The sequence below is a fragment of the Mobula hypostoma genome, chromosome 21, assembly GCF_963921235.1.
Source record: "Mobula hypostoma chromosome 21, sMobHyp1.1, whole genome shotgun sequence".
NCBI lineage: Eukaryota > Metazoa > Chordata > Chondrichthyes > Myliobatiformes > Myliobatidae > Mobula > Mobula hypostoma.
Window position 1 is genome coordinate 25,669,689 of NC_086117.1, and position 26,372 is coordinate 25,696,060.

Below are 26,372 nucleotides of genomic sequence, written 5' to 3' on the forward strand. Positions count from 1 at the left end.
TCGACGCTACTGTTATTGATGGCTGAATCATAGGTGGTTACAAACCACTACATAGGAGGGAGATTAAAAATTGGCTCAGCAGTGCCACAACAATTTTCTCTCGCTCGATGTCAGCAAGACCAAGGAGCTGTTTACTGACTTCAGCAGGAGGAAACCGGAGGTCCATGAGCCAGTCCTCACTGGGGGATCAGAGGTGGAGAGGGTCAGCAACTTTACGTTCCTTTGCATTATCATTTCAGAGGATTTGTCCTGGGCCCAGCATGTCGGTGCCATTACAAAGAGAGCACGGCAGCACCTCCACATCTTAAATATTTGCAAATATTTGGCATGTCATCTAACACTTTGACAAACTTCAATGCCCTTGTACAGAAAAACCTACAAAAAGTAGTGGATAGAGCCCAGTCCATCATGGGTAAAGCCCTCCCCACCATTGAGCACATCAGCATGGAGCATTGTTGTAGGAAAGCAGCAACCATCATCAAGGAACCCCACCATTCAGGCAGTGCTCTCTTCTTGCTGCTGTCGTCAGAAAGAAGGTACAGGAGCCTCAGGACCCACACCACCAGGTTTAGGAACAGTTATTACCCCTCAGCCATCAGGCTCTTGAATCATGAAGGATAACTTCACTCAAATTCACTCGCCCCGTCACTGAACTGTTCCCATGATCTATGGACTCACTTTCAAGGACCCGTCATCTTATGTTCTCCATATTTATTGCTTATTTATTATTACTATTATTGTTTCTCTTTGTTTTTGTATTTGTACAGTTTGTGTTTTTGCACATTGGTTGTTGTTCGTCCTGCTGGGTGTGCTATTTCATTGATTCTGTTGTGTTTCTTGTATTTACTGTGATTGCCTGTAAGAAAATGAATCTCTGGGTTGTATATGCTGATATATATGTTCTTTGATAATAAGTTTACTTTGAACTTTGAATTGTGACAATGTTTTGTATCTTTGGTTTTAAACAGGACAATGCTTCTGATAGATTTGACTAAGAACAAATATCAAACTATCTCAGTACACACTTAAAACAACGAAGTGTCATAGCATATTGAAAGGGTAGGAAGAGCATTCTTTTTTTCTGTGAGATTGTGATCAGGGCAGGAATTCTGACTGATTTATTTTCCTTCTTAACAATGAGATTCTGAGGCTTTCCTCAGACCAAGCCAAGATTAGCTGAGACCTTTTGTCTGTGTACTTTAGCATCATGCAACACACCAGTGTTATCTGAACTAAAATGAAGGATCTCACTGAACCAGCTGCATGCTTTGCCTCTGTTGATTTAACTGGTCACAATTGGGGTGAGCATCTTGTGTTTGGTATCAGTGCCAAAGTGTACTGACTTGTATGCCACGATATTATTTTGGCTTGGGTGGTTGGGGGTAGTGGGAAGTGGCAGAAAATTGATAAAATTGAGTTGGGAGAGGAAAAATATGAAATAAACATCATGTGAAAATCTTCAAATTCAAATAATTAAACAGGAATCCAGAAGAAAAGAGTTTTCACAGAAGCTGGAAGCACTACTTCATCAAGCCTACCGACTACAAGAACAGTTTGGGGAGACTGTACCTTCAAACAATCTGCTGGCTGATTTTGGTAAGTTACTATTTCAAAGATGAGGAAAGATGCTTTTTGTTGCCAAGCAGACTGTGTAATTACAATGGACTTTTAATTAGAGTTACTTGGTACAGAGCAGTGGAAACCTTTCGGATTTTGTATTTGCCTAGAGTGTGTTGGTGCACTGGCACTTCCCTATGGAGAGGAATCCATGAGATATGATCTGGATGATGATATCACTGTGACTTCAGAGGACTCATTCGTTTCAGCAGCGGAGGTGAGTTTAGTCATAGTTATATCCACTGTAAAATCGTATTGTTGTCAAGTCTTTGTTTGCTCCTTGTTCCATCTCAGTTTTCTACATTGAGAGCTGACTCCATGTCCGGAAAGGCTGCCGATTATCTTTGCATATTAATCCCTCCGTGGTCTTTAAATAATTTTCAGGTCTCAGGGAACCCCAGGGAAAAAATTATTATATCTGCAGCTCATGGTATATTAGCAAGATCAGTAAGTTGTAGATCTAATAATCTAGAAATAATTGTCAATGCTCTTTTTAGTAGAGAATGAATTTTTAGCCAACCTTTCTTGAAAAAAAACAGGTAGTTAAGCTTAGCTTACCTTTCTTGAAATTATCTTTCTTTCCCTTTCATCAATTTTAAAAACTCAAGGCAAACATAATAAATTTCTGTTAAATAACTGGCTTAAGCCAAAATTGGATTTAATTTTTCTACAGATAGGCTCAGTAGATTTGATTTCAATAAAGGTTGTAAATTGATTTTAATTAATGCTATTTACATCATGAAAATTTATTGACAAAGTTGAATAGTGAAGTTACTAAAGCAGCACAGTTGCCAACACAGTTCCTCCAAGACAGACCTTTCGTTTCCAGATATGAAGACAAAACATTAAATATAGCTTGCCCTTTGCTTGTTTTGAGCAGTTCTTTGCAACAGAAAAAGTTTTCTTGAATTTTACTATCATTTATAAATTTTACAAATGCTACAACATGACATTTATTGGTGCAATCTGTTGACTCATCAACCTGGATAGAGAAACTGTTGTTTTTCAGTTTATCACACCACACTTAGAAAAACCATAGAAACCATAGAAAAACTACAGCACAGAAACAGGCCTTTTGGCCCTTCTTGGCTGTGCTGAACCATTTTCTGCCTAGTCCCACTGACCTATAGAAACCATAGAAACTTCTTCAGCATTGTGTGACATATCATTAATACATCGACTTATTGACTGTTTGATAGTGAAACCTTTTCAATTTCTTGGACTGCATCTTGTCCTAGCATTTTACCCACTATAATTTTATATGTTGGCATTATTAAGTTTCTCACCAATTGTGTGACTTTTTCTTTTCCAAGTAATAAATTCTGCTGCTAAATAACTTATTTCCTGAATCATTTTACTGACTGTGATTTTATTAACAAAAGCTTTCCTCTGTTTGAGATTCCAATAGCCGTTTAAAATAATCAGCACTTATATGTGTCATATGGCTGTGATTTGTAGTTGTGTCTTTTCAATTGTGCTGGAGCCATTGCTTCATTTGTAAGTTGTTTGCCACAGACTTGGCACAATGGATCACCAGTCCGTGTAAAACCCATTGATAAGTAGCTTTCATTGTAAAGACGGACTTTTTTTGTGTCTGCTGCTGCATGAGTGTAGTGAATGACTCAGAAGATTGTACTGTCAGACATTGGACTGTCAGACATGTCTGTAAAGAACAGGGGTTAATAGAATATAAAAAAGAACAACATAATAACTAAGTGAGAAAGCTGCAAAAAATATGAAGATTTCATAATACAATTCACTTCTAACTTACACAATCCATCTTTTGCAATGTTTGCAACAATAAAGCAGCAGGCCAGCAGCTGAATCGCGGTGCGTAAGAAGTTCCTTCTTTAGAATGAAAATTTCCCTCCAATTTTCTGCTACACCAGTAGAGTTTGTTCGCTCCCATAAGTCAGTTGGCGGCACGTAAGGGGAAGTTGGGGGAGGTAACTCGGGAGGGAGAGGCTGACGTCACAGCCTGGTTTAGGCAAGTCCATTCAATGCTCGGAAAATGAACTTCACACTCCTCATCAGCCTACCGTTCTCCCCTCTGTGCAATACAGTGCTCACCAATTATCCTCAGACTCGCCCATCTCGTGACAAAAACTGAGAATGGACTCAACTAAATACACGGCCCTACTGTGTACTGCCATACTGGGCTGAGAGACCTCTAATGAGATTGCTAACGGGCTGCTCGGTCACTGCCCACCACTGCGAGTGCTAGAATCCTGTGTTGAGAAACCCTGCTCTAATCTATACTTCTGTCAGTACTCCAGCCACGTAGTCCCACCATCGGCAGTTATTTCTTCAGCTGTTTCAGCCCTAAGCTCTAGAATTTCCTTTTCAAATCCTCCCCAAGCTCTTTCCTACCATTTCCTTTAATACCCTAAAGTTTACATTCTGATCATTTTTCTTTGCTCTAATATCTCCTGAGCCATTCATGAGATTGAGTGTCCAGGGAGCCCAGCCTTTATTATCCATCCCCATTTCCTTATAGAAGGTGACACCTCATCGTCATTTCATTTAACTAGGAGTCTGATTTGGAAGCATGAAGGTATGGTGATATTTCTACATCAGGCTTGTGTGTTACAGGGGGTTTTTTGCAGATGTTTGCATTATGTTGTGTATTTTTTATGTTAGAGCTTGTGGACTTAATAGGTGCTGTAGAATTGCAGTGCATTTTATAAGTGATGTCATCGTGGAGAGATTTTAGGAAGTTGAGAGAATACTAACTTTTTGACCTATTCATGTAGCTGGTTTAGATGAGTTTCTGGTCATCATTTCTATCAGATGATGGTAGAAATTTCGGTTATCATAATCAAAATACATTACAAGCCCCCAAACTCCCACATCTACCTCAACTAGACTCCAACTAGCCCTGCCTTCTGTAAGGACATCATTCCATTTTCACCATTCCTACATTGTATCTGCCCAGTTGATGAGATTTACCTCAAAGTTATTTCTGAGTTATCTCCTATTTTATAACGTGTATATTCTCTCTGTCATATTTATCAGAACTCTTAAGTCAATCTTATCTATTTCTCTCATCCCCTCTCTTCTTAAAGCAAGGATAGTGTTCTTGGTCCTTGCGTTCCACCACTTGCGATGCGTCATACTTCACAATTTACAGCACATTTATTAAGATGCCACCACCAGCCTCCTTTCTGGCATTTGGAAGGGACCATTCCTTTTGCAGCTCCCTGTTAGTCCCATCTTCACAAATACCTTCCCTTCTCGGGGAGATGTAGTGCTTCACAAACACAAGAAAATCTGCAGCACTCTCAACACGCTGGAGGAACTCAGCAGGTCGGGCAGCATCTGTGGAAAAGATCAGACAACGTTTCGGGCTGGAACCCTTCATCAGGACACATCTGCAGAAAATCTGCAGATTCTGGACAGCTGAAGTAATGCACACGAAATGCTAGAGGAACTCAGCAGCACCTATGGAAAACAGTAAACTGTTGACCTTTTGGGCCGAGACCTGTCGTCAGGACTCTTTAGATGTAACGTTTGTCTTTTTTTTCCTCTTTCCTTCCCACCATCCAGTGATTCAAATAGTCCTTCCAGGTGAAGTAGAGATTTACTTGTACTTTCATCCAATCCGGACTACATTTGATGAGCTGCTTTACATTAGAGAAACTAAATGAAGATTGGGTTAAATCTACAGGGGTGACCAGGTTTTTGAAAGAGATTTCCAATTAATCCTTCTCTTCTACTCTGTACTAGTAACCCTCCAATTTATTTTCCATTACAATTGTACATTTAGTTACATATTGAAAGTTAGTAGTGAAACGGTTTCTTCTGTCCTTTCAGGCAGTGGATTCCAAATCATTTGCTTAACTTTATTTTTGCTAATTATCTCAATTATATGACAAGTGGAATCAGTTTTTACCTACTTAGTGAAGCCCTTTGTAATTTTGAAAATGATTATCAAATCTTATCATTCCAATTGCTTTCCAAAACTTTTGAGTTTTGTCATATTCAAGCAAAGTAACATGTAAGTGCTGTGAGTAGAAGCTAGATTTGTTCTCTTGATCTATGTGACACTGGATAGATCACATTTGTACAGTTTTTTGGCAGAAAATGTCACTTGGTATCCTCACCAGTGTAGTTCTTCGCTGGTCACTATTTGCCATGCTCAAATTGCACAGTGGCTTGAAAATTGCTCCTGGTAACTTTCAGGTGCTGCTTATTGTTTGGTGGAATTGAGTGCATCAATAGTACCTGCCATATGGTCTTCTGTGAAATAAAACATGATGTCCTGGCCCTCAAAACTTTTTTAAGAATATCACTGGTTTCAGCTATTGAGCTCTCTTGCCGAGTTCAATATTTGATGGAATTAATATTTTTCTTTACCTGAAGAACACATTTTATTTCTGTGTCAGCTCCTTCTGCTTCATCACTGCTTGTGTTGGTGACTAAATGTTCTGTGTGCAGTTGGCTGATTCCCTGTCATCCAGGACCAAATGCACATTGATCAGTGAAGAAATTTGCCTGCTGCTGAACTGGATGTCAGTGTAGGTTTCTGAAGGCAGTGGGTGATCAATGTATAAACAAATGCAAGTTAGATTTATGGGCTTTGAATGAGCTCCAATTCATGAAGAGTGCAAGTTGGACATGAGGGAGATTGGATTGTTAATTGTTGCTCCACATTTAGTATTTTGTCCACAGACTGAACCTAGGACTTGGAGCATGACTGGTTACCCATTTGATCATTGAGGGAGTTGACTGAGACCTTGCTATGAGAAGAGAAGAAAACTGCGTAAAATAAATCCTGCATTTGTAAGTAGGTTGGGAAAGGACCAGACCTCTGTTTGCATATTGGCTCTGGCAGGAACATCCAAGTAAGATTCAAATTACAAAACTGCAGACTCTATCAGATAACTCTGGACATAGAAGGACAAGCCGAGGAAAAGAAAAGCTGACTCAGATTTGTATCCAATTGCAACATTTAAGCTACCATGCAAAAAAAATAAGATTTAAATATCATTCAAGCTTTTTATATCTGCAGCTATTTGATTCTTCATATGATGAGGAGAGATTCCACTTGTCCAGACCGTCTGCTTTATACGAGGAAGCCATGAGGGTTGTTCAGGACGAGAGGGTCTCTTGTCGGTCTTTCAGGTACATAATAAATTTTTGATTGTCTTGGGTTCTCTTGCCTCAAAACTTTTCTCTGTAAATAGTTGCTGGAGAGCAGCAAATGTGGGGGTGATGTCAGCAGCCATCTGGTGTTCTGTCAGGGTGGCAGGTTGTTTAATGGGATTGGATGGATGAAGCTCTGCTGCATATAATTACATTTGATGTCCCAGCAGACGACATTGCAAGCAGTGGTAACTAGTAAGAATCTTGTCTGACTGCTCCCAGATCCCAGCTAGCACAGGAAACCCACCTTTTGTTTACTAAATCCTTCGTAGCTTTGCAACTCCCTCTCCTTAGCCCCCACTATTTTTGTAAACTCCTCCAGCCCTGATATCCTCCAAAAACTCTTATGAAACTAAATCTCAGGTTGTTTGTCGGTTCCTGATTCCTTCATTCCACTGTTTTGCAGTCAGCAACCTTGGCTCTCCTGCTCTAAATTATGGGTTTAGTAAGGCAGTCACCGAAGGTGTTTGGAATAATCAAAAGCTTTGTTTGGGTACATCTAATGGAAGAATCCTGTACAAGGGATTCTTAAAATTAGAGGTAGGCGTGCTATCTGTAAACACTTCTATGCACAGATTGTAAAGTAACTTGCAATATTTCACAAAATCAGAGTGCATTTCATTCACTAAATTAAATGCATTATTAATATAGTCTACTATAGCAGGTTAGACCCAAAGGTGATCTGTGATCACAGTCCATAATGGTACTATTCTTCAACCAGTCTAAGATTTACTTTTTTTTCTAGCCTGTTACAGTCAGAGAAGCTGATGGGCATTTTTGTATTTCAGAACTGAGATCCTGGAGTGCTACAGTGATGAAGACTTCCTGGCAAAACTACATTGTGTGCGTCAGGCTTTTGAGGTAATCTTACTGACGAGGCTCTTTAATGAATCTTGAAGTACAGTAGTAATTTGCAAGTCCACAAAACCTGTAATAAAATGCACTTCATTTTCACAACTGTGGGATAGTAGAGGCTGGTCATGTTTTTGCTTGGCTGGGGGCCAAGAGCATATTTTCTTCTTGTGCAGTGCAGAAAAGAGCAAGTTAAGACATGACATAATGAAAGAGTTCACATATTTTAAGGTAGAGATAGAACAGATGCTTCTAGTTGCAGAAACTAGAGCGTCACGAAAGAAGTTGGTGAACTTCCTTTTGTGGAAAGAGTCGTAGAGGTTAATACTTGCTGAGTCACATAATGGACTCCTGAAAGGGTTCGAACGTGGGGCCAAATGGATCAGTGGTCTATTTTTGCCCAAATGCTACCACATTTCTTTAGGAGAGTACATCTTGCACAACCACTCATGGTCCTAGAACACATCCTACACAATCAAGAAAGCTCACTAATGCCTCTACTTTCTGAGGAGGCTGAAGAGAGCTGGACTATGCACATCAATACTTATGGACTTCTACAGATGTGCAGTGGAGAGCATCCTAACGTGCTGCATCACTGCATGGTATGGAAACTGAACTGGGGTGGACAATCACAAACAAGGGAAAATTTGTAGATGCTGGAAAACCAAACAACGCACACAAAATGCTGGAGGAACTCAGCAGGCCAGGCAGCATCTATGGAAAAGGGTAAACTGTCAACGTCCGAGATCCTTCATTTTGCATAGATGCTGCCTGAATTGCTGAGCATCCCCACCCTGCTCATGGACTGTTTGTCCCACTCCCATCAGAGAGGAGGCTACGTAGCATCCACACCAGGACCATCAGATTCAAAAACAGTTACTTTTCCTAAACAGTAAGGTGGTTGAACACCTCCACCCCACTAACTCACCCCACTAACTCACCCCACCACTATATCATTTCCTGTCAGAGTCACCTTATGTACAGACACTCCTGTACCTAGTGAGACTTCATGTACATATGTATGTAATCTATGTATACAAGCTATCAGATGTCTATATTTATTGTATTTTATATTATTGTGTTCTTTATCTTATCTATATGCTGCAGTGGATCTGGAGTAACAACTATTTTGTTCTCCTTTACACTTATGTACTGGAAATGACATTAAACAATCTTGAATTTTACTGCAAAAACAGAAATTACTATTGACATCATTGCTGACAGCTTTTTTCTGATGTATTTTGAATGCCTGGAGTTTAAGAATATATGCACGTCAAAGAGCTTCCTTGATTGTTGGCTGTTGTGTCTTCTGGTCAGCTACTATTCAAGGCAAAGCTCACATGATGTACCAGAGGTTTGCAGGTGAAGATTTTGGATCAGTGCCTTCAATTTAGGATGACAGAAGTTTGCATGGAAAATGCTTCATAATAGTGAAGACAATGAAGAGAACCTGAATAAGAAATTAATTTTGCTAAATGTGTATTTTCTCTGTTTAACGTGTTTCACTCTAGGGAAACATGAATTGTAAAGAACTTGGTTTTCTCCCTTTTCTTGGCTATGGGTATCACTGCTCTTTTCTCATTGTGTTATATGGTGGTATTGGCAGTGTAATGGAGAATACTCAGCTTAAACTAATATTAAAAATTCCCTATGTTCACAGATACTACTGCAAGAGGAGGGAAACAGACTATACTTCAGTGAAATTGGAAAGCAAATGATCACAGGACTGATGTCAACTGCAGGAAAGGTTGAACAAATATCACTTTTCCTTCCTCTCTTTGCCCTTTCCCCTCCATTTGCACCTTCCCCAACCCCCACCCCTCCTCCACCAACTACTTGTAATTAATCCTGTACTCTGTGCTTATAGATGGATGGTAGGATAATAGGGTCCCACTGTAATGCTGTGGATAGCTCGACACTGGAGTTGGAGACATTGGAGTTTAGCATTCAATTCCAGTGCTGACTGTAAGGAGTTGGTACGTTCTCCCTGTAACAATGTGGGTTTCCTCCATGTGCTCCAGTTTCCTTCCACAGTCCAAAGACATACCAGTTAGTAGGTTAAATGGCCATTCTAAATTGTGCTGTGATTAGGCTAGAGTTCAGTAGGTGGGTTGCTGGGCAGTGTGGCTCATTCATCTGGGAGGGCCTATTCTGCACTGTATCTCTAAATAAAGTAAATAAGTCAAACATCATCTCATTGTCTTAACTCTCATGACTTGAAAAATAGACTATTAATCTGGTAGAATATAGGAGGGTATGTTGTGGGGTGACAGATTCACTGGGAGGATGGACAAAAATGTCTCAGTTAGTGGTGCCATGGCAGATTGGGGAGGGGTGAGAGGATGATGGGGACACCCTAGCTTACACTGGAAAGTATGAACAAGCTTCTGAAAGTAAGGTTCCCCAATGCTCACAGGAGTTATTGGAACCACCCTGCTCTAAAGAATAACAAAATTAGTTACAGCAACTCCTTGTATTCTGTCTGGGTAACCTCCAACCTGATGGCATGAATATGAATTTCTCCTTCCGGTTAAAAAATAATTTCCCTACTCCTCCCCTCTTCTTCTATTCCCCACTCTGGCCTCTTACCCCTTCTCACCTACCTATCACCTTCCCTTGGTGCCCTGCCTCTTTCCCTGTCTCTTATGATCCACTCTCCTTTTCTATCAGATTCCTTCCTTTCCAGCCCTTTACCATTCCCACCCGCCTGACTTAACCTATCCTTCTGGCTATCCTTTCCCCCTCCCCCCTCACCCTTTTATTTTGGCATCTCTCCCCTTCCTTTCCTGTCCTGAAGATGGGGCAAATGTCGACTGTTCATTTCCATGGATGCTGTCTGACCTACTGGGTTCTTCCAGCATTTTGTATTTGGTGCTTTGGATTTCTAGCACTTGCTTAGTTTCTTGTGATTATAAATGGGTATTATTGTTGGGTTCTAATAGCAGAGGAAGAGAAAGGGATCTTGACCATTACCTATTGACTCTTACGTAGTACTTATGAGTAAGGGCAATGAAAGAGCCTTTCTGGGTTGTGGCATCTATGCCAAATGTGTAGCTTGTGAAGTAGGACAAGGCATCTGATTTTTCTGGAACAATAACCAAGAAGAGAAGTAGAGGGAATAATAGCCACAAAGAGCGAAATAGAGTTATTGAATTTTACCAGTAAGGTAAGAAGTGCATTGTCTTCTCAGTGGAAGAGGCATTCAATTAGGTCCACACAAAATGCTGAGAAACTCAGCAGACCAGGCAGCATCGATGGAAAGGAGTTAACAGTTGACGCTTTGGTCCAAGACCCTTCATCAGGATCTCTCCATAGATGCTGCCTGGCCTGCTGAGTTCCTCTAGCATTTTGTGTGTATTACTTTGATTTCCAGCATCTGCGAACTTTCTCTTGTTTGTTTTCAATTAAATCCATTCCCCTATTTTTGCTCCTACAAGATTATCATTGAATTGTCTTCCACCACCTCGTTAGGCCCAATGATAAATTGCTGTGTTTTTTTCTAAAAATAAACACCCTCTGATCTTTTTGCTAATAACCTTCATCTAGATCCTTCTGTAATTAATCTTATGCCAGTCCTCATCCTTTTGGTACTTAATCAAATCCCAACATAACCTCTTCTGCAGAGGAACTGAAGAAATGGGGGAAAAAATAACTAAATTGCTGGAGCTGTAATTTCACCAGCCACAATTTCAAGTTTATCAAGTGATAAAGTTGAAAAATTGCAAGTGGTAAACACTAGGAGAGGAAATTCCAGCAAATATTCCTCCATTTCTTTGAGTATATCCCAATGTAGGATAAAACCACCCCCCCCCCCAATCATGAGTAACTCTAATCAACTTAGGGTAATGTTGGGTGAAAATGAATGGCGGCATGGTTAGACTATTGAAAAAAAGAGGTGATTGTGGACAGGAATGATATGAAACTCCCATCACTGTAACGTAAGAAATAATCACATTGTTCCTTGTCTGTCTTCATTTCTTACAGAATGTAAATAGATTCCTTGAGACCTACAAAGAAATGTTGCACTATGCAGGAAGAGAAGAAACCTGGGATACGACAGAGCGAGAACTAAAGGGACGAGGGGTAGCTATCATGATTAATTTTAACAGTTGCTTGGGGGAGCATTTAGATCAGAGCTATCATCTTATTGTCATAATATTTTTAATTTGCTTTATTGGCTTCGATGACACATGTCAGTCCCCATCGACATTCCATTGAAACAAATCATCCACATCAGGATGAAACAAAAACAGTAAATGCTTAATTTATTCATCAGGTCATGTCGCATCTGTGGAGGGAGGAACAGAATTAACGTTTCAGCTCAACAACCTTTCATTGTAAGTGGAAAAATGGGAGAGAAAAAAACGGGGGGGGCGGTAGAATGTGATATGGTGAAGACAAAGACTGTCCAGATTACACACATTGTTGCTGCCGTCTAAGAAGGGTGATAAATGATTGTAATTATAGCTGGTCTGTCTGGAGTATAAATAGAGGGAGAAGAGTTAAGTGCAATGCTGGAACTATGAACTGCAGTCAGAGCAGGCATTGGAAATCTGAAATATACCAGAATGTTGTAAATACTCAGCAAGTCAGCTAGCAGCTGTGGAAAAAAGGGAAAAAAACCCAAATTGATGTTATAGGTGGATGATCTTGCATCAGAACTGGCAACTCCTGTATGAATAGAAAATGCTGTTGTCTCCCAGACAGTCTTTAAGCTTATTTGCTTGGGAGATCTTCCCTCCATGGTCTCCAATTTCTAATTCCTAACTGCATATTTCATTTCTACTTCCCCAAGGTCCTTGTCAGTGAAGGCCCATTGTTTCAGCCTCCTCTTGTCCCATATAACTGATTTATTTCTACCTTGTCTTTATTGTTTATCCCTTGTCCAGTCCTTTCCCACTTGTGACACCTCTGATGCTGTCAGCTGCTTTGACGGTTTTCAGATCTCATTTGATGTATTCACCATTGAGATTCATTCCTTCTCCCATACTTCCATCCCACAAAAGGATGGCATTAGGACTCTCCATCAATTCCTTGAATCTAAGCCCAGCCAGTACCACCATCATTTGCCTGAGTAGAAATTGTTCATTATAGGATAGGTTTATGTTGAACGGTGTCTATATCTCCAGTCACTTTCTCCATGTTTACCATGTGTTTCCTTTTATGGGATATGTACTTGTTTCTGTCATCATTAGCTCCCCCCCACCTCACCTCCATTACATTGACTGTACTGATGCTGTTTCCTGCACTTAGATGTTGTTTTTACTGCTCTTAGTCCATATCTTTTTCACCTTCTTTGCCTCTAAAATGTCTTGGGTTACAGGTTAGTCACCAACACAAATTGTGATCTTACAAACTCCTACAACTATCTTGACTTCACCTCTGATTCTGTTCCACTTTCTGAATTTTCCTCACTCTCTTGTATTTGTTCTATTAATGAAACTTTTCACATCAGTCATTTGGAAATGTCTTACTTTTTCCCTAACCGTGGCTTACCCCAGACCTTTGTTCACAGAGTTCTCAAGCACCTTTTCTGTGTCCTGTGCTTCTGTTCTCACCAGCCGGAACAAGGATGGACTTCCCCTTTAACTCAACTTCCACCCCATCAGCCTCCACATTCAATGCATCAGTTTCCATAATTTCCACCATCTTCAAGAAGGCGTCATAATCAAACACATCATTTTGTCTTCTCCTTTTTCAGCATTCAGTAGAGACTATTCCCACCATGACTTTATGGTTATTCATTAATCTCTGTTCCCCATATCTCACAAGTTTCCATGCAACAGAAGGACCTGCAGCACTGACCTTCTCTCTTGTCCCTAGTTAGAATCCAGGGACCCAACCGATTCTTCCAGAGAGAGCAATTCACTTGCCCTACCTAGTGTATTACATTTGGTGCTCACAATGTGGTTTGCTCTACACTGGAGAAACAGACAGAGAATGAATGATCACTTTGTGCAGCATACTCATTCACACCATGGAGGTGTAACTGAGAACCCAGTCACCTGTGATTTTAATTCTCTGCCCTACTCCCACTTGGACTTGTGTTTTTGGCCTCCTATGTTGTTCCAATAAAGCATAATGTTAGCTTAATCAATAGACCTCATCTTTTGTATGGCCATATTTAATTCAATAATAGAATTAAACAATTTCAGATAACCAACCTTGTTTGCTTGGATCAGAATCGGTCAGTTCTGAGTAAGACATTCATCCATAACATTAACGTTTTTTTTTCTCTCTCTCCACTATGCTAGCAAATGTACTGAATATTTCCAGGAGTCTCTTGTATTTCCGATATCCAAGCAGTTTCTATTTTCTGTCTCTCATAGTTCCAGTAATATTTCATCTACTTTTTTTTTTGGCTTTCATTCATCTCCCTCAGTTTCCTGTTCTCCAGACAGATCATCATTTCCCTCTTACCTGACACATACTGTGTCACATGGACAACTTTTGTCTCTGCCCAATCGCAAGACTCCCCCTGTGGTCCCCATTGAACCCCTCTTTACAAATTAGGCATTCTGGTTTTCTCACTTCTCAAGCCAAACAGAAACATTAACAGTTTCTTTCTCCACAAGTGCTGTCTGACCTGCTAAGTACCTCCAGCATTTTCTATTATAGATTCAGTATCTGCAGTTTCTTCCTTTGCCTCTTTGTATCAAAATGCAATGAACTAAAAATATCAAGTAATTTTATGTAAAGATTTTAGATGGCAAATGTTACAGTTATAAAAAAACAACTCAATTTTGCCTCCTCATTTCAGCTATAGCGGTAGAACTGGTTTACTACATTTGTGTCTACCTTAGTCCATTTGCCAGTAAAATTATTTCAATGTTTTTCTCACTCTGTTATTACAAATGCTTTCCTGGTCTTTTAATTTGGATTGGTCTGTGAATTTTTTTAAAAAATATTTTTTCTATGATAAAGATACAGGTAACCCTTGAGTCACAGCCACTGGGGTAATGGAAATTTGCCCTTATGGAAATCACAATTCATTACAAAAGTATCTGAGATGTGACATAAAGCTTGCTCTCAAGGAAATTATGTGAGAGGCAAATGTAGATAAATAAACAGAGAACTTACCCTATGAGGAAAAGTTAAGCGAGCCAGGGCTGTTCTCTTTGGAGCGAGGAGGATGAGGGACAACTTGATGGAGGTGTATGAGATGATGAGAGACATAGGTAGAGTGGACAGCCAGCACCTTCTTCCCAAAGTGGCAATGACTAATATGAGAGGACATACTTTTAAGGTGATTGGAGGAAATTATGGGGGGGGGGGAAATGTCAGAATAGGGTTTTACACCAAGTGTTAAAGTGCCTGGTTTGCACTATACTGGGGGTGGTGGTAGAGGCAGATGCATTAGGGAGATTTGAGAGACTCTTAGATAGGCACATGGATGACAGAAAAAAAATGGAGAACTATGTAGGAGGGAAGTACTAGATTGATCTTGGAGTTAAAAGGTCTCCTAATTTGGATTGAACCATAAAAGGTTGGCACAACATATGCTGAAGGGCCTTTACTGTACTGTTCCACGTTCATGTTACAAATTAATTTTTTTTCCAACTGGCACTTTTTTGACATGTACAAAATGTGACTTCATGTTATGGAAAATTGTGATTATGGACTGTTTTCTAATAATGCAACCCATCCCTCCCTCCCGTACTGTGGGTGCTGCCTGTATTACATACATGTGAATTCTGATGCTAATTTCCCCTAATTAAAAATAACAGAGAAAATGAAGTAATAACTGAGGCATTTTTATGGAAGCCTTTGATTTATTCCTTTCTTTTACAGCTACAAAAAGAGGACATTCAGCCCATTGATTCTGAGAGGAGTTATCCTGTTAGGCCCACTCCCTCTGCCTTTCATTGTACCTCTAGAGTTTATTCTCCCCCTGCATAGCTATTAACCTGCACTAAGTGTAATTTATAGCAGTTGTTTAAACTCCCAGCACAACTTTTGGGATACGAGAGGAAGCTAACAGCACCTGAGGTTGGGATTGGAACTGTGAGGCAGGACTGCTGTGCTGTACTTTAGTCATTGTCATGCCAAGTTGTAGTGACAGCATCTGTGAATCCATGGTCATAGTTTCTGGACCTTAAGTAGAAATCCAGTCTAATGTGCATTATCAGAGAACATTTTCTTTCAGGTGAGATGCTGTGGCACAGTTATCCAAGTTGCTGGTATCAACCATCATTTCCATTCAGATGATGGTCGAATCAGCAATTAGCTTGCCAGTAATTGAGCCAGCCATACTTTGACCACCTTGTTGTCGGTGAAAACAGTTCCATCCCAGAACTAGAATTTCCCATTGTTTTATTTGAGTAGGTGATCCCTTCATTTAAGTAATTCACCAAGACTTTTCAATGCAACTGGATCATTGAAGTTTGTGAAGTCTCTGACTGAGACCATGTATTTGGTCTTTTATTCAGCCTGTAGGGGTAGGAGGTGTGTTTCTTGTTGATCAATTGAAGTGTGTGTGAGATTATTTGCCCAAAATATCAGTGAACAAGGAAGGACAGTTGATCAAAAACAAGCTGGGCTGAATATTGTTTCAAATTTGGCTTAAAACCATTCATCAAGACTGAGCGTGTAGAGGGAGGATATGCAAATGTGGTTATGTTTCTCAGCTACCCATTCTTATGGGATTGGTACAGATTTGAGGTCATTCCCCACCAAGAAGGACACCGTTGAGAAACATAACCAAGGGTTTCCATGTCATTCATCAGAGAGTGAAAGCATACTGCGTGGTTTGCATTTTAGGGCTGGTCACATGATCTGATAATCATCTAGTGGTATGGAATTTGCCATGGGATCAGCTTGCAGGACTAATTTGGGAAAGCTGAATGACAGGCAGATATTGAGTCACAGGATCTGCTTATTAAAATGAAATTGCATCTGTCCTGTCAAGTGGATGTAAGTGATCTTTATGCTGTTATACTGGGGGGAGGGGTGGAAGTTTTCCCTTGTATCTTAGCTAGTATTCATCCACCGGTTAAATCGCTTCAAATAAATGATTGCCTGGTTGCATTCTACTTTATAGGATCTTGTGACGTGCACTTTAGCTGACTGTTTTCATTAAGCAATACTTGGGATACCCTGAAGATGTGGAAAGCAGAAGTTCTGATGAATTAGTTGGACTGAAGTGTTAACTCTGTTTCTCTGTTTGCAGGCTTTGACTGATCTGCAAAGTATTTTCTATGTATATTTGTGCAAAGAAAATTTCACTAATTGGGAAAGTCTTTATCCGCAGGTTGTGTGCATGAACTTCTTTGACATTGTGTTGGATTTTATTCTGATGGATGCCTTTGAAGACCTGGAAAACCCACCTTCATCTGTGGTTGCTGTTTTACGGAACCGATGGCTCTCAGATAGTTTTAAGGAGACGGTAATTGATCCTGCCTACATTGTTGTCCGGAGCAAGGATTCACAAACTCTTGTAACACCATCAAAGTTGCTGGTGGACGCAGCAGGCCAGGCAGCATCTCTAGGAAGAGGTACAGTCGACGTTTCAGGCCGAGACCCTTCGTCAGGACTAACTGAATGAAGGAAAAGTTAGTAATCTCTTACTAACCCTTCCTTCAGTTAGTCCTGACGAAGGGTCTCGGCCTGAAACGTCGACTGTACCTCTTCCTAGAGATGCTTCCTGGCCTGCTGCGTTCACCAGCAACTTTGATGCGTGTTGCTTGAATTTCCAGCATCTGCAGAATTCCTGTTGTTCACAAACTCTTGTGTTGTATAAAAATGATTTAAAACCATTTGTATTGTTCTGATGGCAGTTGCTACAGATGGATGTTTAACATCCATCTCCATCATTACCAATTTTAATTTTCAGATGAAGTGGCTTTGCTGATCCAGGAATTACTGAGTCAGATTGCACAAAGATGATTAGTTACCTTTTTGAAATGAGAGGATCATAATTTCTATGTTGACACTTAGAAGGAAACTGATTAAGATTTTCCCTCTATGATTGCACCTGCATTTATTTCAACCCCACATACAACTTTGGTCTGTGGGAATTCTGTAATATCTTAGCTTATTGGCTGTTATGTCGCTGACATTTAGGGCATCAATGAAATGAGGGTCCTCCATCTTAGCCGGTGTCCAGGGCTTCCTTCGTCATGTCAGTAGCTTCCTCTTAGTTTTCTCTACCATCAGTCGTGCAAGTCCCAGGTGGAGACTCAGGAGTATGCAGAGGGATTCTTCATTGCTGTTTCCATAACAATTTTGATTTACCAATCAGGGTTGTTAGCCCTGAGCTGAGCCCCTGAACCTTGAGGACTGGTGGACCACTCTTAGTCTGACCTCTCCCCTTTGACCTGTTTGGCATGGGTGACCCGGCCAAGAGTGAAAGCATAAACCCCTGACTCCAGCCAACATAGCTCTCTGGCTCATTGAGGTACACAAGCCTCCAAACCACGACAAGGTTGTGGTCCTGTTGGAGGTGCAAAACTTCAGTGAGTTTGAAGTTAATATTGTATGTTTCTTATCTGTTGTAAGTTTCTACAATAATATATTGAGATTAAAAGGCTTAGGCTAGATACAAATAGAACAGATAATTTACAGCCATCTTCTGCTTAAATCTGAAAATGCTATTTTGGTCTTGTGTATATTTTTCCCTTAAAATATCCATTGATTTGACTTTCATTTTCTCTCTGCAGGCTCTTGCTACAGCTTGTTGGTCCGTGTTGAAAGCAAAAAGGCGATTATTACAGGTTGGTAAATGAGTGAGTGTGGTGGGTGAAACAATGAGTATGAAGACTAATGATAGCATTTCTGCTGGAAAGGAATGAAATTTGGTCAGAGATTGAAAATGGACAATATCCTTGTTTTGATTAGAGGTGGATAATTTATTTCTTGTGATTATAGGTCCCTGATGGCTTCATTTCCCACTTTTATTCGATTTCTGAACATGTCAGTCCTGTACTTGCCTGGGGTTTTCTAGGGCCGAAGCAGCACCTTTGTGAAGTTTGCACTATCTTTAAGGTGAGGTTTCCTTTTAAAATCCTTTTCTTCATTATATCGTGGGTGATTGTAAAAGGGAGTTCATCCCCAGAACAACTTGGAAAGAGAGGGAATTAGAATCTTTACAATCAGTATTTCAGGTGTCCTGGGGGTGAAGACGTCACAGATAAAGACAGCATTTATTGTCCATCCCAATTGCCCTTGAGAATGTAGTAACGATCCGTTGTTTTGAATAACCAGAAGTATATCAGAATCAGGTTGAAATTTGATGTTTTGCGGTAGCAATACATTACAATGCATAGTAATAAAACTATGAAAAAGGATCCAGTGCTTTCTGGTGTATATGACAAATAAACTCTTCTCGGGCTTCCAGCTATGTATAGGCATCGATTTTAACCAACATTTCAATGACATCTCTGTGATGACTGGGTATGTCAAGTCTGGTGGTATTTATACCCCTGTTGGTCCTCATCCAATCAGGTTTCTGAGGTCCCACTTTGTTTACAATTGAATTTCAGTTTTTACTTAGAGCAAGACCTTCGCCTTTGTTAAAATTCTTTTTCTCTAGTTTTAGTTCAATGACTTCTTTCACCAGGCAGTCCCAAAAGCCATTGGCATGGCACAGTAGTTTTGTGTCATCAATGTCAATCCTATGCCCATTGCAAATGCAGTTTTCTGCTGCTGCCGATTTCTCTGAGTAAACGAAATGGATACACCTCCTGTGCTTCTTGATGTGGGTTTCAACTGTGTGTTGTATCTGATTTCTGGAAGGATTGCCAGGATCCTGAAGAAATACTAGATTCCAGCCCTGATGAAAGGTCTTGACCCAAAACGTAGATTCATTTCCATAGATGCTGCCTGCCCTGCTGAATTCCTCCAGAATATTGTGCATGTTGCTCTGGAATTCCTAGTATCTACAGAACCTCTTGTGATTGTAGACATTGTAGCATTTTTTTGAAATGGACAATCAGTTCCCTTTTTGAAATGTTGGTGAATCCCATGTGAATTTTGATCTTCAAATCTAGACAAATATACGTACATTGTAATGCTTCTGTCAGTCTTTATTATTGCCACCCATAGGAGCTCTATAATACTACAGCATTTGTGCAATAATGTATTTTTTATTTCAAAATATTTAAAGTAGGGATATCTCTATCAGTATAGAAAGGGTGGAGATGATTGTGCATACTGTAAAATATTTTTGTGAACAATTTTTATAACTTGTCACTTTGTTTTGTAGCAACAAATTCTCCAGTATTTGAAGGACATGTTTGATTTGGACAAAATGCGATACATAACTGTAAATTTGCTGGCAGATGACATTGTTCAGTTATCGCAGCGTCGCAGTGAGATTCTCCTTGGTTACCTGGGAACTGATGCAATAATGAGAGTGAATGGGACAATACCAAACGAAAATGGACCTTTGGAAGAGGGCAATCTTGTGTGAACTCCAGCCACATAGGATATTTAAAAAAAAATCAATGTTGGAAAGAGATTAATCAAACAACTGAGAATCAGTGGATTGTATCTGATTCCTAGATAAATCCATATTGAAGAGACTTGCAAGAGTCTATCAGAATACTCTACATACATTGAGGTTGGCTCATTCTATTGGATATCACTATTTTGACATGGTATTAGTTGGGGAAAGAAGGAAAAGAATGCTTTTCTTCAATAATATAATATATTCCAGGAATAAAAAGGCATTTCTTTAATGGATAGCCGACAAATCATAGAACCAGGAATATGCTTCTCTCTAAAAATACTTTTGAAATACAGGGACATAGATCAGTCCTTAAAGAGTTGCATTATTGTATTGGGTAATACATTAGCTGGTCTATCACTGAGCTATTTAGACCAGAAAATGTGGTTTTGATCACTGGATATCAGGGCAGTAAAGAGTGCACTACAATTGGCCTTAGTACACCGGGGCTAAAAAGGAAGAAACTTTATCCAGTGTTCCCTGTCCACTCATTTCCCCACACTACTACTGATACAGTGCAGAGCCACTCATTCTTGACAAAACTGTCCATGAAATTTAAAGCACTTTTATATGAAACATTCACCTGAATGAAAATGAAAAAAAAAGCACCTGAACCTGCAGATTAATAATGTTTTAAGAAAATAATTTGATTATTCATGCTAATGAATAGTAAAAATATAATACCTGTACTATACTTGATATTGTTAGTTGACCTGTGCCAACCAAATATCCTCCAGTTCTGTCCTAAATGATGTCACTGAGGAAGGACCAACGGATTGTAGCCTTTATTCACTTCTGTATTTTAACAGGATAAAACAGTTTTAAAACAGGAAATGAATGTTCCACAATATAAACAGCCTGTGCTTGATGCTGTATTTCATTGTAAATTGCCTTTCCACATTTAAAAAAAAATGTTTCTTTATTGCCTAACCAGATACTTGATAATTGTTCTAAAAGACATAAGGGATTCAAAGAAGTGATCCTGCTTGTGGCAAATAGAATTACTCTAAATCTTATCAAAGACAGTCAATCAACTAAATTAAACTTTGTCAGGTTGTCTCATCAGTGTATTTTGTGATATTGAGTATCAATATATTAGGTCTCTTCACTTGGGAATGAACATAATCTAGTTATTCGGACCTTGATAGTGAAGAAAATTAATACACCATATGGGAGACAGTGTGCCAAATGTTAGAAGCTGAGGTAGATTCCTTCTATTTCTCTCTCTGGTTACAAAATACAGTTTTAAAAGACTAAATGAAAAGAAAGTTACATGTCAGGAGCTGAAGTCATACATATTTGACACAGCTGTAAACTTATTTCCTTTTTACCAAATCCAGTTAATCCTTTACCTTCCAGCACATTATAGTGCAGAAGTGCTGGTGGGTAGGGGTGGGGGGAGGGAGGTAAGAAATAGAATCTCTAATATGCTTCAGGATTGTTTCAAGTGAGGCTTAGTAATTGTATTATTTCCACCCCTACCAAATAAAGAGACCTAGTGTATTAATACCTGATATTTATTTCTTGTGATCATTAGATGATACCAACCAATAGTAGATTTCTTTTAAATTTCAGTTATGGTGTTAACTAAAATGGAACAATTCTATTTGCTGTAGTATCCCTTTCTGACTTTTGGAATAATTAGCTCCCTGTACCACTCTGAAAAGGCCACCATTTGGTGTTGGAAGGTGTGGAGTATTTCTGGTGGGAATGGAGGTAAAAGTTTTCAATTTGCAGTTTGTTGGAGCTTGTCCATCTGGAGCTTAGTTTGGGCTCCCTGTTATAATCTGGTTTTGAGATAATCTGATTTGTGGGAGAAATCAATTTAATCAGAATTCCTTTTTTCTACCGTTAATGTTGCATTTCCTTGTGTCTTTCTGTTGTGCTTTCTCAGAAGTCTTGGATACAGTGTGTTCCTACTATGTGTTCAGAAGAGTTAGAGAAGGTGACTATTGGGTGGCTTTTCAAAAAATAACAGTTGACAGTGCAGTGATCGAAATCAAAAAGAATATTCTTTTAGTTTACAATGGCTAATGGAATCAAGTATCTCGCTAATTCTGAGTAAAAGCTGCCATGTTAAGCAAAGATTGATAAGACCTATGAAGATGCATGTCCTTAATCTACTAGCTCCTGAGTCAAAATCCCATATCACTCTGGGAATAATTTTTTCTTTAGCTAAATGGTTGGCATAGGAGCTTTGTGCCAATTTGAGACTGTGTAGATCCCTAATGCTTAAGTGTCTTTTAAGCTAAACTATCAGTTTCAGTCTTGAGGACTTTTAAGGAGCTAGGTTTGGAAATACTGCAAGTCATTTGTACAGTAGGAAGTTTGATCCTACAGTTGAAGTTTATCATTGGGTTGAAATGCATCACTGGGAGCTTTAACACCTTACATTTTTGTCTGATTAGAATGCTCACTTTGTGCTCGCCAAACTTGAACTGTTCTGTTTATCTTAATATGTTCAAGCCCATAAAAATGTCTTAATATCTGAAAAGAATAGGTAATTTAATCGATGCACAGATTGGATTTCTTACCATACTTTTAATGTTATTGTGACCTAAAATGAATTTTGATATTCTCTATCCTGACCCCTCACCACCTTTCTCCAGAAGTTAGCAAAATTGTTGAATTTATCAAGTCATATCCACTTTAAAGAGGACAGACCTGTATCTATGCAGCACTTTTTATGAATTTAGGACTTTACAAAGGCTTCATGCGCTACAAAATATTCTTTGTTTAGTTGCCGTCAGAATATAGGAAATATTATAGCCAATAGTACCCTTTTAGCTCAACACAAATTGTATAGTGAAGTACAGCAGTTATTGAGAACGGATTTTTTTTGTGTGTTGTTATCGAGGGAGTAAGTTTTGGACAGGGCACAAGAGATAACTCCCCATTTTTTTTATATAATGCTATGGAATTATTCACCTAAGATGGCTGATGGGAGCCTGTTTAACAATGCATCATTTACCTGGCATCTATCTACACTCAGTTCTTCATTTGGATATATCAGCCACAAATCTTTGCTCTGGGGTGAGATAATGAAGATTTAGAGAACTGCCCATTACTGTTGCATGGAGTATTTGTTTTGGCAACATACCTATTTCTGACCTACACCTTTGACTTTGGCAGATACCTCCTACTGCTGGGTTGGTACCATAATTGGTAAACAGCATTGTTGCTTTCTTGCAAAATACTGTTGGAAAGGAGGACCATACCAACAGTGAAGCTCACAATCTTGAAGTTCCTTCCTTTTTCCACAACGATAACATATTTGAGATATGATGGTAATCGCGCAAGAGAACCATTTGACCTGTGTTCAGCCTTTTAAATGTATCCTATAGTATAAACTATTTTATAGATCATTCAAAAAATTTTGCCTCCCTTTCCTAGGATGACCTTTCCTACTGGTTATCTACTCTTTGCATGTAGAATTATCATATATCAGTCTGAAGATACTATTTTTTAGCTTATTTAAACTAATTTGCAGAATTATCCTTTTTAGTATCATTTACTATCTTGTATACCCTTGAGATTTTAGGAGTTTTGTAGGATGAAAGGTATGATTCATTTAAATCTTTCCTCAATAATTAGCCTTTTAGCCTCAGCTTTTCACTGCACACCTTCCCTAAGCCTTGTGAATTTCTTCTTTGTGGTTCTGCAGTCTGAAGTGGATGAGTCTGTGGTCTGATCAGTAGCCTGTAAAACATGATCATTACATCCTGTGACTTGCATTGAACTGATTTGGTGATATAATTTTTAACATTGTATGGTTGATGTTGTCCTACTTCAGTTTGACACCATCAGGAAGCTGCTGAGATTCTGAGGCCTTTTCCTGCTATATCTATTTTCATATCATCCATGAAGTGTGCACGCTGGAGCATTTCGAGAATGGCATTTGAGCAAGACACTAATGTGAATACTTCGAGAAAAGTTAGTTTGATAAAATTTTTGAAACGTGCAGTCAGTGGCCCTTCTGTTAGCTGCACAAAGTGAACTTACAAAATTGTGGAGTGGGCATTTATACCTTGATCCACTGCAATCAATCTTTTTTCAGTTTAAATGAAAATAGCAGACATAATTGGATTTTGTGTTGAATTTGAATATGATGTACTGTATTTTGTAAATTAATGTAATTTGGATTCAGAAATTGAGTTTGTATCATAATCTGACAAGAAAATGTGAGTATTATTGATATTTGAAAGTTTTTTGAAATGCTTTTTTAACTCATTGACCTACAACTCCTTAATTAACATTGCCTGTCCAATCTATGCTTAAAGTGTATTCTATTTTGCTACTTTTTGTTACTCATTCTGTTGATCCATGTACCAATTGTACCAGGTCTTGGTTTGTTGTGCTTTGCTTTGTAATCAGTATATGATGATTATGCATTATTAACCAGTCTATGGATGCTTGTAACAGGTAATGTTAGATTTTGTATTGGGATTCTTATAACTTTACCTTGTGGAAGGCAACAGAAATTGTATGCATCCTGCCTGTTTGGAACAAAGTAATAAGAGTCTTACAGCTTTTGAATGGTGGGGAAATAAAGCAAAGAAAGGGAGCAATAGAATAAAATTCTGTGAAAAGTTATCCTCCAGCTAGATTGATACGCCACCTTTCAAATGGTACAGGAATTGGTCTGGAGCAAATGATCCATCTTTCCTTAGTTGGTTTATTAGCTCAGGTTAGAGAATTAAATATGGGAAATTGTTTTGTACCTGTAAAAGAAATTGATGAAGTCAGTATATGACAACTGGATGTTGTAGGTGCATTAGATCTCACTACTCTTTTCATTCTGTGCCCATAATCATTTTACTTTACCATCTCCTAATGGTTTAAGTTCCTTTTATAGAATGTTACATATTGGGAAAAGAGTGTAAGATGCTGAGAGTGTAACAGAAAACAGATCTAAAGCTGCTGCTGTAATTGTAGATGGGACAAATCCTAATTATATAAATTCACTGGAGAAAGGTTGATGCTTGCTTTTGAACACAGACCTATTACCCTACCCCTAGCAGACCTACCAATGCTGATCCTTTCTTTACCAACAACAAATCTGGATATGTGAAAATGGAACCAGTAACTGAAAATCCCAAATTCAGAAACTGAACCATAATAGTCCGATCTGACCATCACAGACATCCCTACTATCCTCACCTTGTCCATCCCATTTCTTTGATTCATTTCATTCAATTCCAAACAGGACAGTAATTCTGGAAAAGTCATTACCAAAATATAACTGATGTTCATTAATGACCAAATCTATTCTGAATAAGAGAAATTGATGGTAGGCAAGTTGAAGAAAGTAGTGAAGACAAATAATATACAGATCAAACTGCAAAGATTTTAAAGTTTGTAACTTGGTTTTAGTTTGGTTGATCTAGAGACGCCTTTTGGTGTGGGTAATGAGATCTGGTCTATAATGCTGCATAAGTATCATTTCTTTTTCCAATTACAGTCTTGTTTACTTGAGGCTTTCCCACATTTACTCTTACAGAAGTCTCTTATGGCAGGGCGTATGGATCAATTCTTGCGGGTGATGTTGAGTTCAGTCTTAGGACTGCTGTTGAGTTTTCTGAAAAATTCAGAAATTTGAGATATTTAGGAACTGTGAAAAGAATGAAGGACAAATCCAAAATAGTTGTTCTTTATTTATAAATGTGTGCCTATTTCTTTTATTACTGCTTTTGGTGTAAAGTCTTTGCCTTGTGAATTGAAATTGTATTTTTTTTTATTTTTTAAATCATCACTTCTGCCCTGTACCATTCAATTCATTAAAAAAAAGTGAAAACCAAAGTGAACTGAGTAGAGGTTATCACTGGGCTCAGAACACCCAACATGGCCACCCCATGTATAGGTGAACTGCCACACTATCATTAAAATTAAAATTCTGAAGTACACATGTACGTTCATTCCTACAAACAGCTGAACCAGTTTCCTCTTCCTCTCCACTTTTACTAATTGTTTATTTTTTACCAGTCTTGAATGCTTTTGATGTAAATCATTACAATACTGTGAAGGTAATGATTACAATAAGTGATTTTTGTCAATTTTCTGACTTCTGGATAAAATCGACATGAACAGCTGTAAAAGTAGAATCGGTTCTTTTATTGGAGATAAAGCAAAATACAAGGATGTCCCTTTAGAACAGAAATGAGGATGAATTTTTTTTTCGTCAGGGGGTGGCAAATCTGTGGCTAAGTCATTGAGTATACTTAAAGTGGAAATTGATAGGTTCTTGATTAATAAAGGCATCAAAGGTTATGGGGAGAAGGCAGGAAAATTGAGTTGAGGGATAATAAATCAGCTA

General features: G+C 38.9%; 1 protein-coding gene across 2 annotated transcripts in view; it reads left to right on the top strand.

Moving 5' to 3' along the window:
• The window catches only part of miga2 (mitoguardin 2), a 58,503-nt gene extending 32,641 nt beyond the window's left edge, over window positions 1-25,862 (top strand). For both annotated transcript variants that reach the window (XM_063073701.1, XM_063073699.1), the window contains exons 8-17: window positions 1,482-1,596; window positions 1,728-1,834; window positions 6,629-6,741; window positions 7,551-7,623; window positions 9,275-9,361; window positions 11,599-11,697; window positions 16,865-16,999; window positions 18,273-18,326; window positions 18,481-18,597; window positions 19,817-25,862. In XM_063073701.1, coding sequence (XP_062929771.1) covers window positions 1,482-1,596; window positions 1,728-1,834; window positions 6,629-6,741; window positions 7,551-7,623; window positions 9,275-9,361; window positions 11,599-11,697; window positions 16,865-16,999; window positions 18,273-18,326; window positions 18,481-18,597; window positions 19,817-20,023 — 1,107 coding nt within the window. In that variant the 3' untranslated portion in view covers window positions 20,024-25,862. The remainder of the gene's footprint in view (window positions 1-1,481; window positions 1,597-1,727; window positions 1,835-6,628; window positions 6,742-7,550; window positions 7,624-9,274; window positions 9,362-11,598; window positions 11,698-16,864; window positions 17,000-18,272; window positions 18,327-18,480; window positions 18,598-19,816) is intronic.
• Window positions 25,863-26,372: the final 510 nt, after the last annotated feature.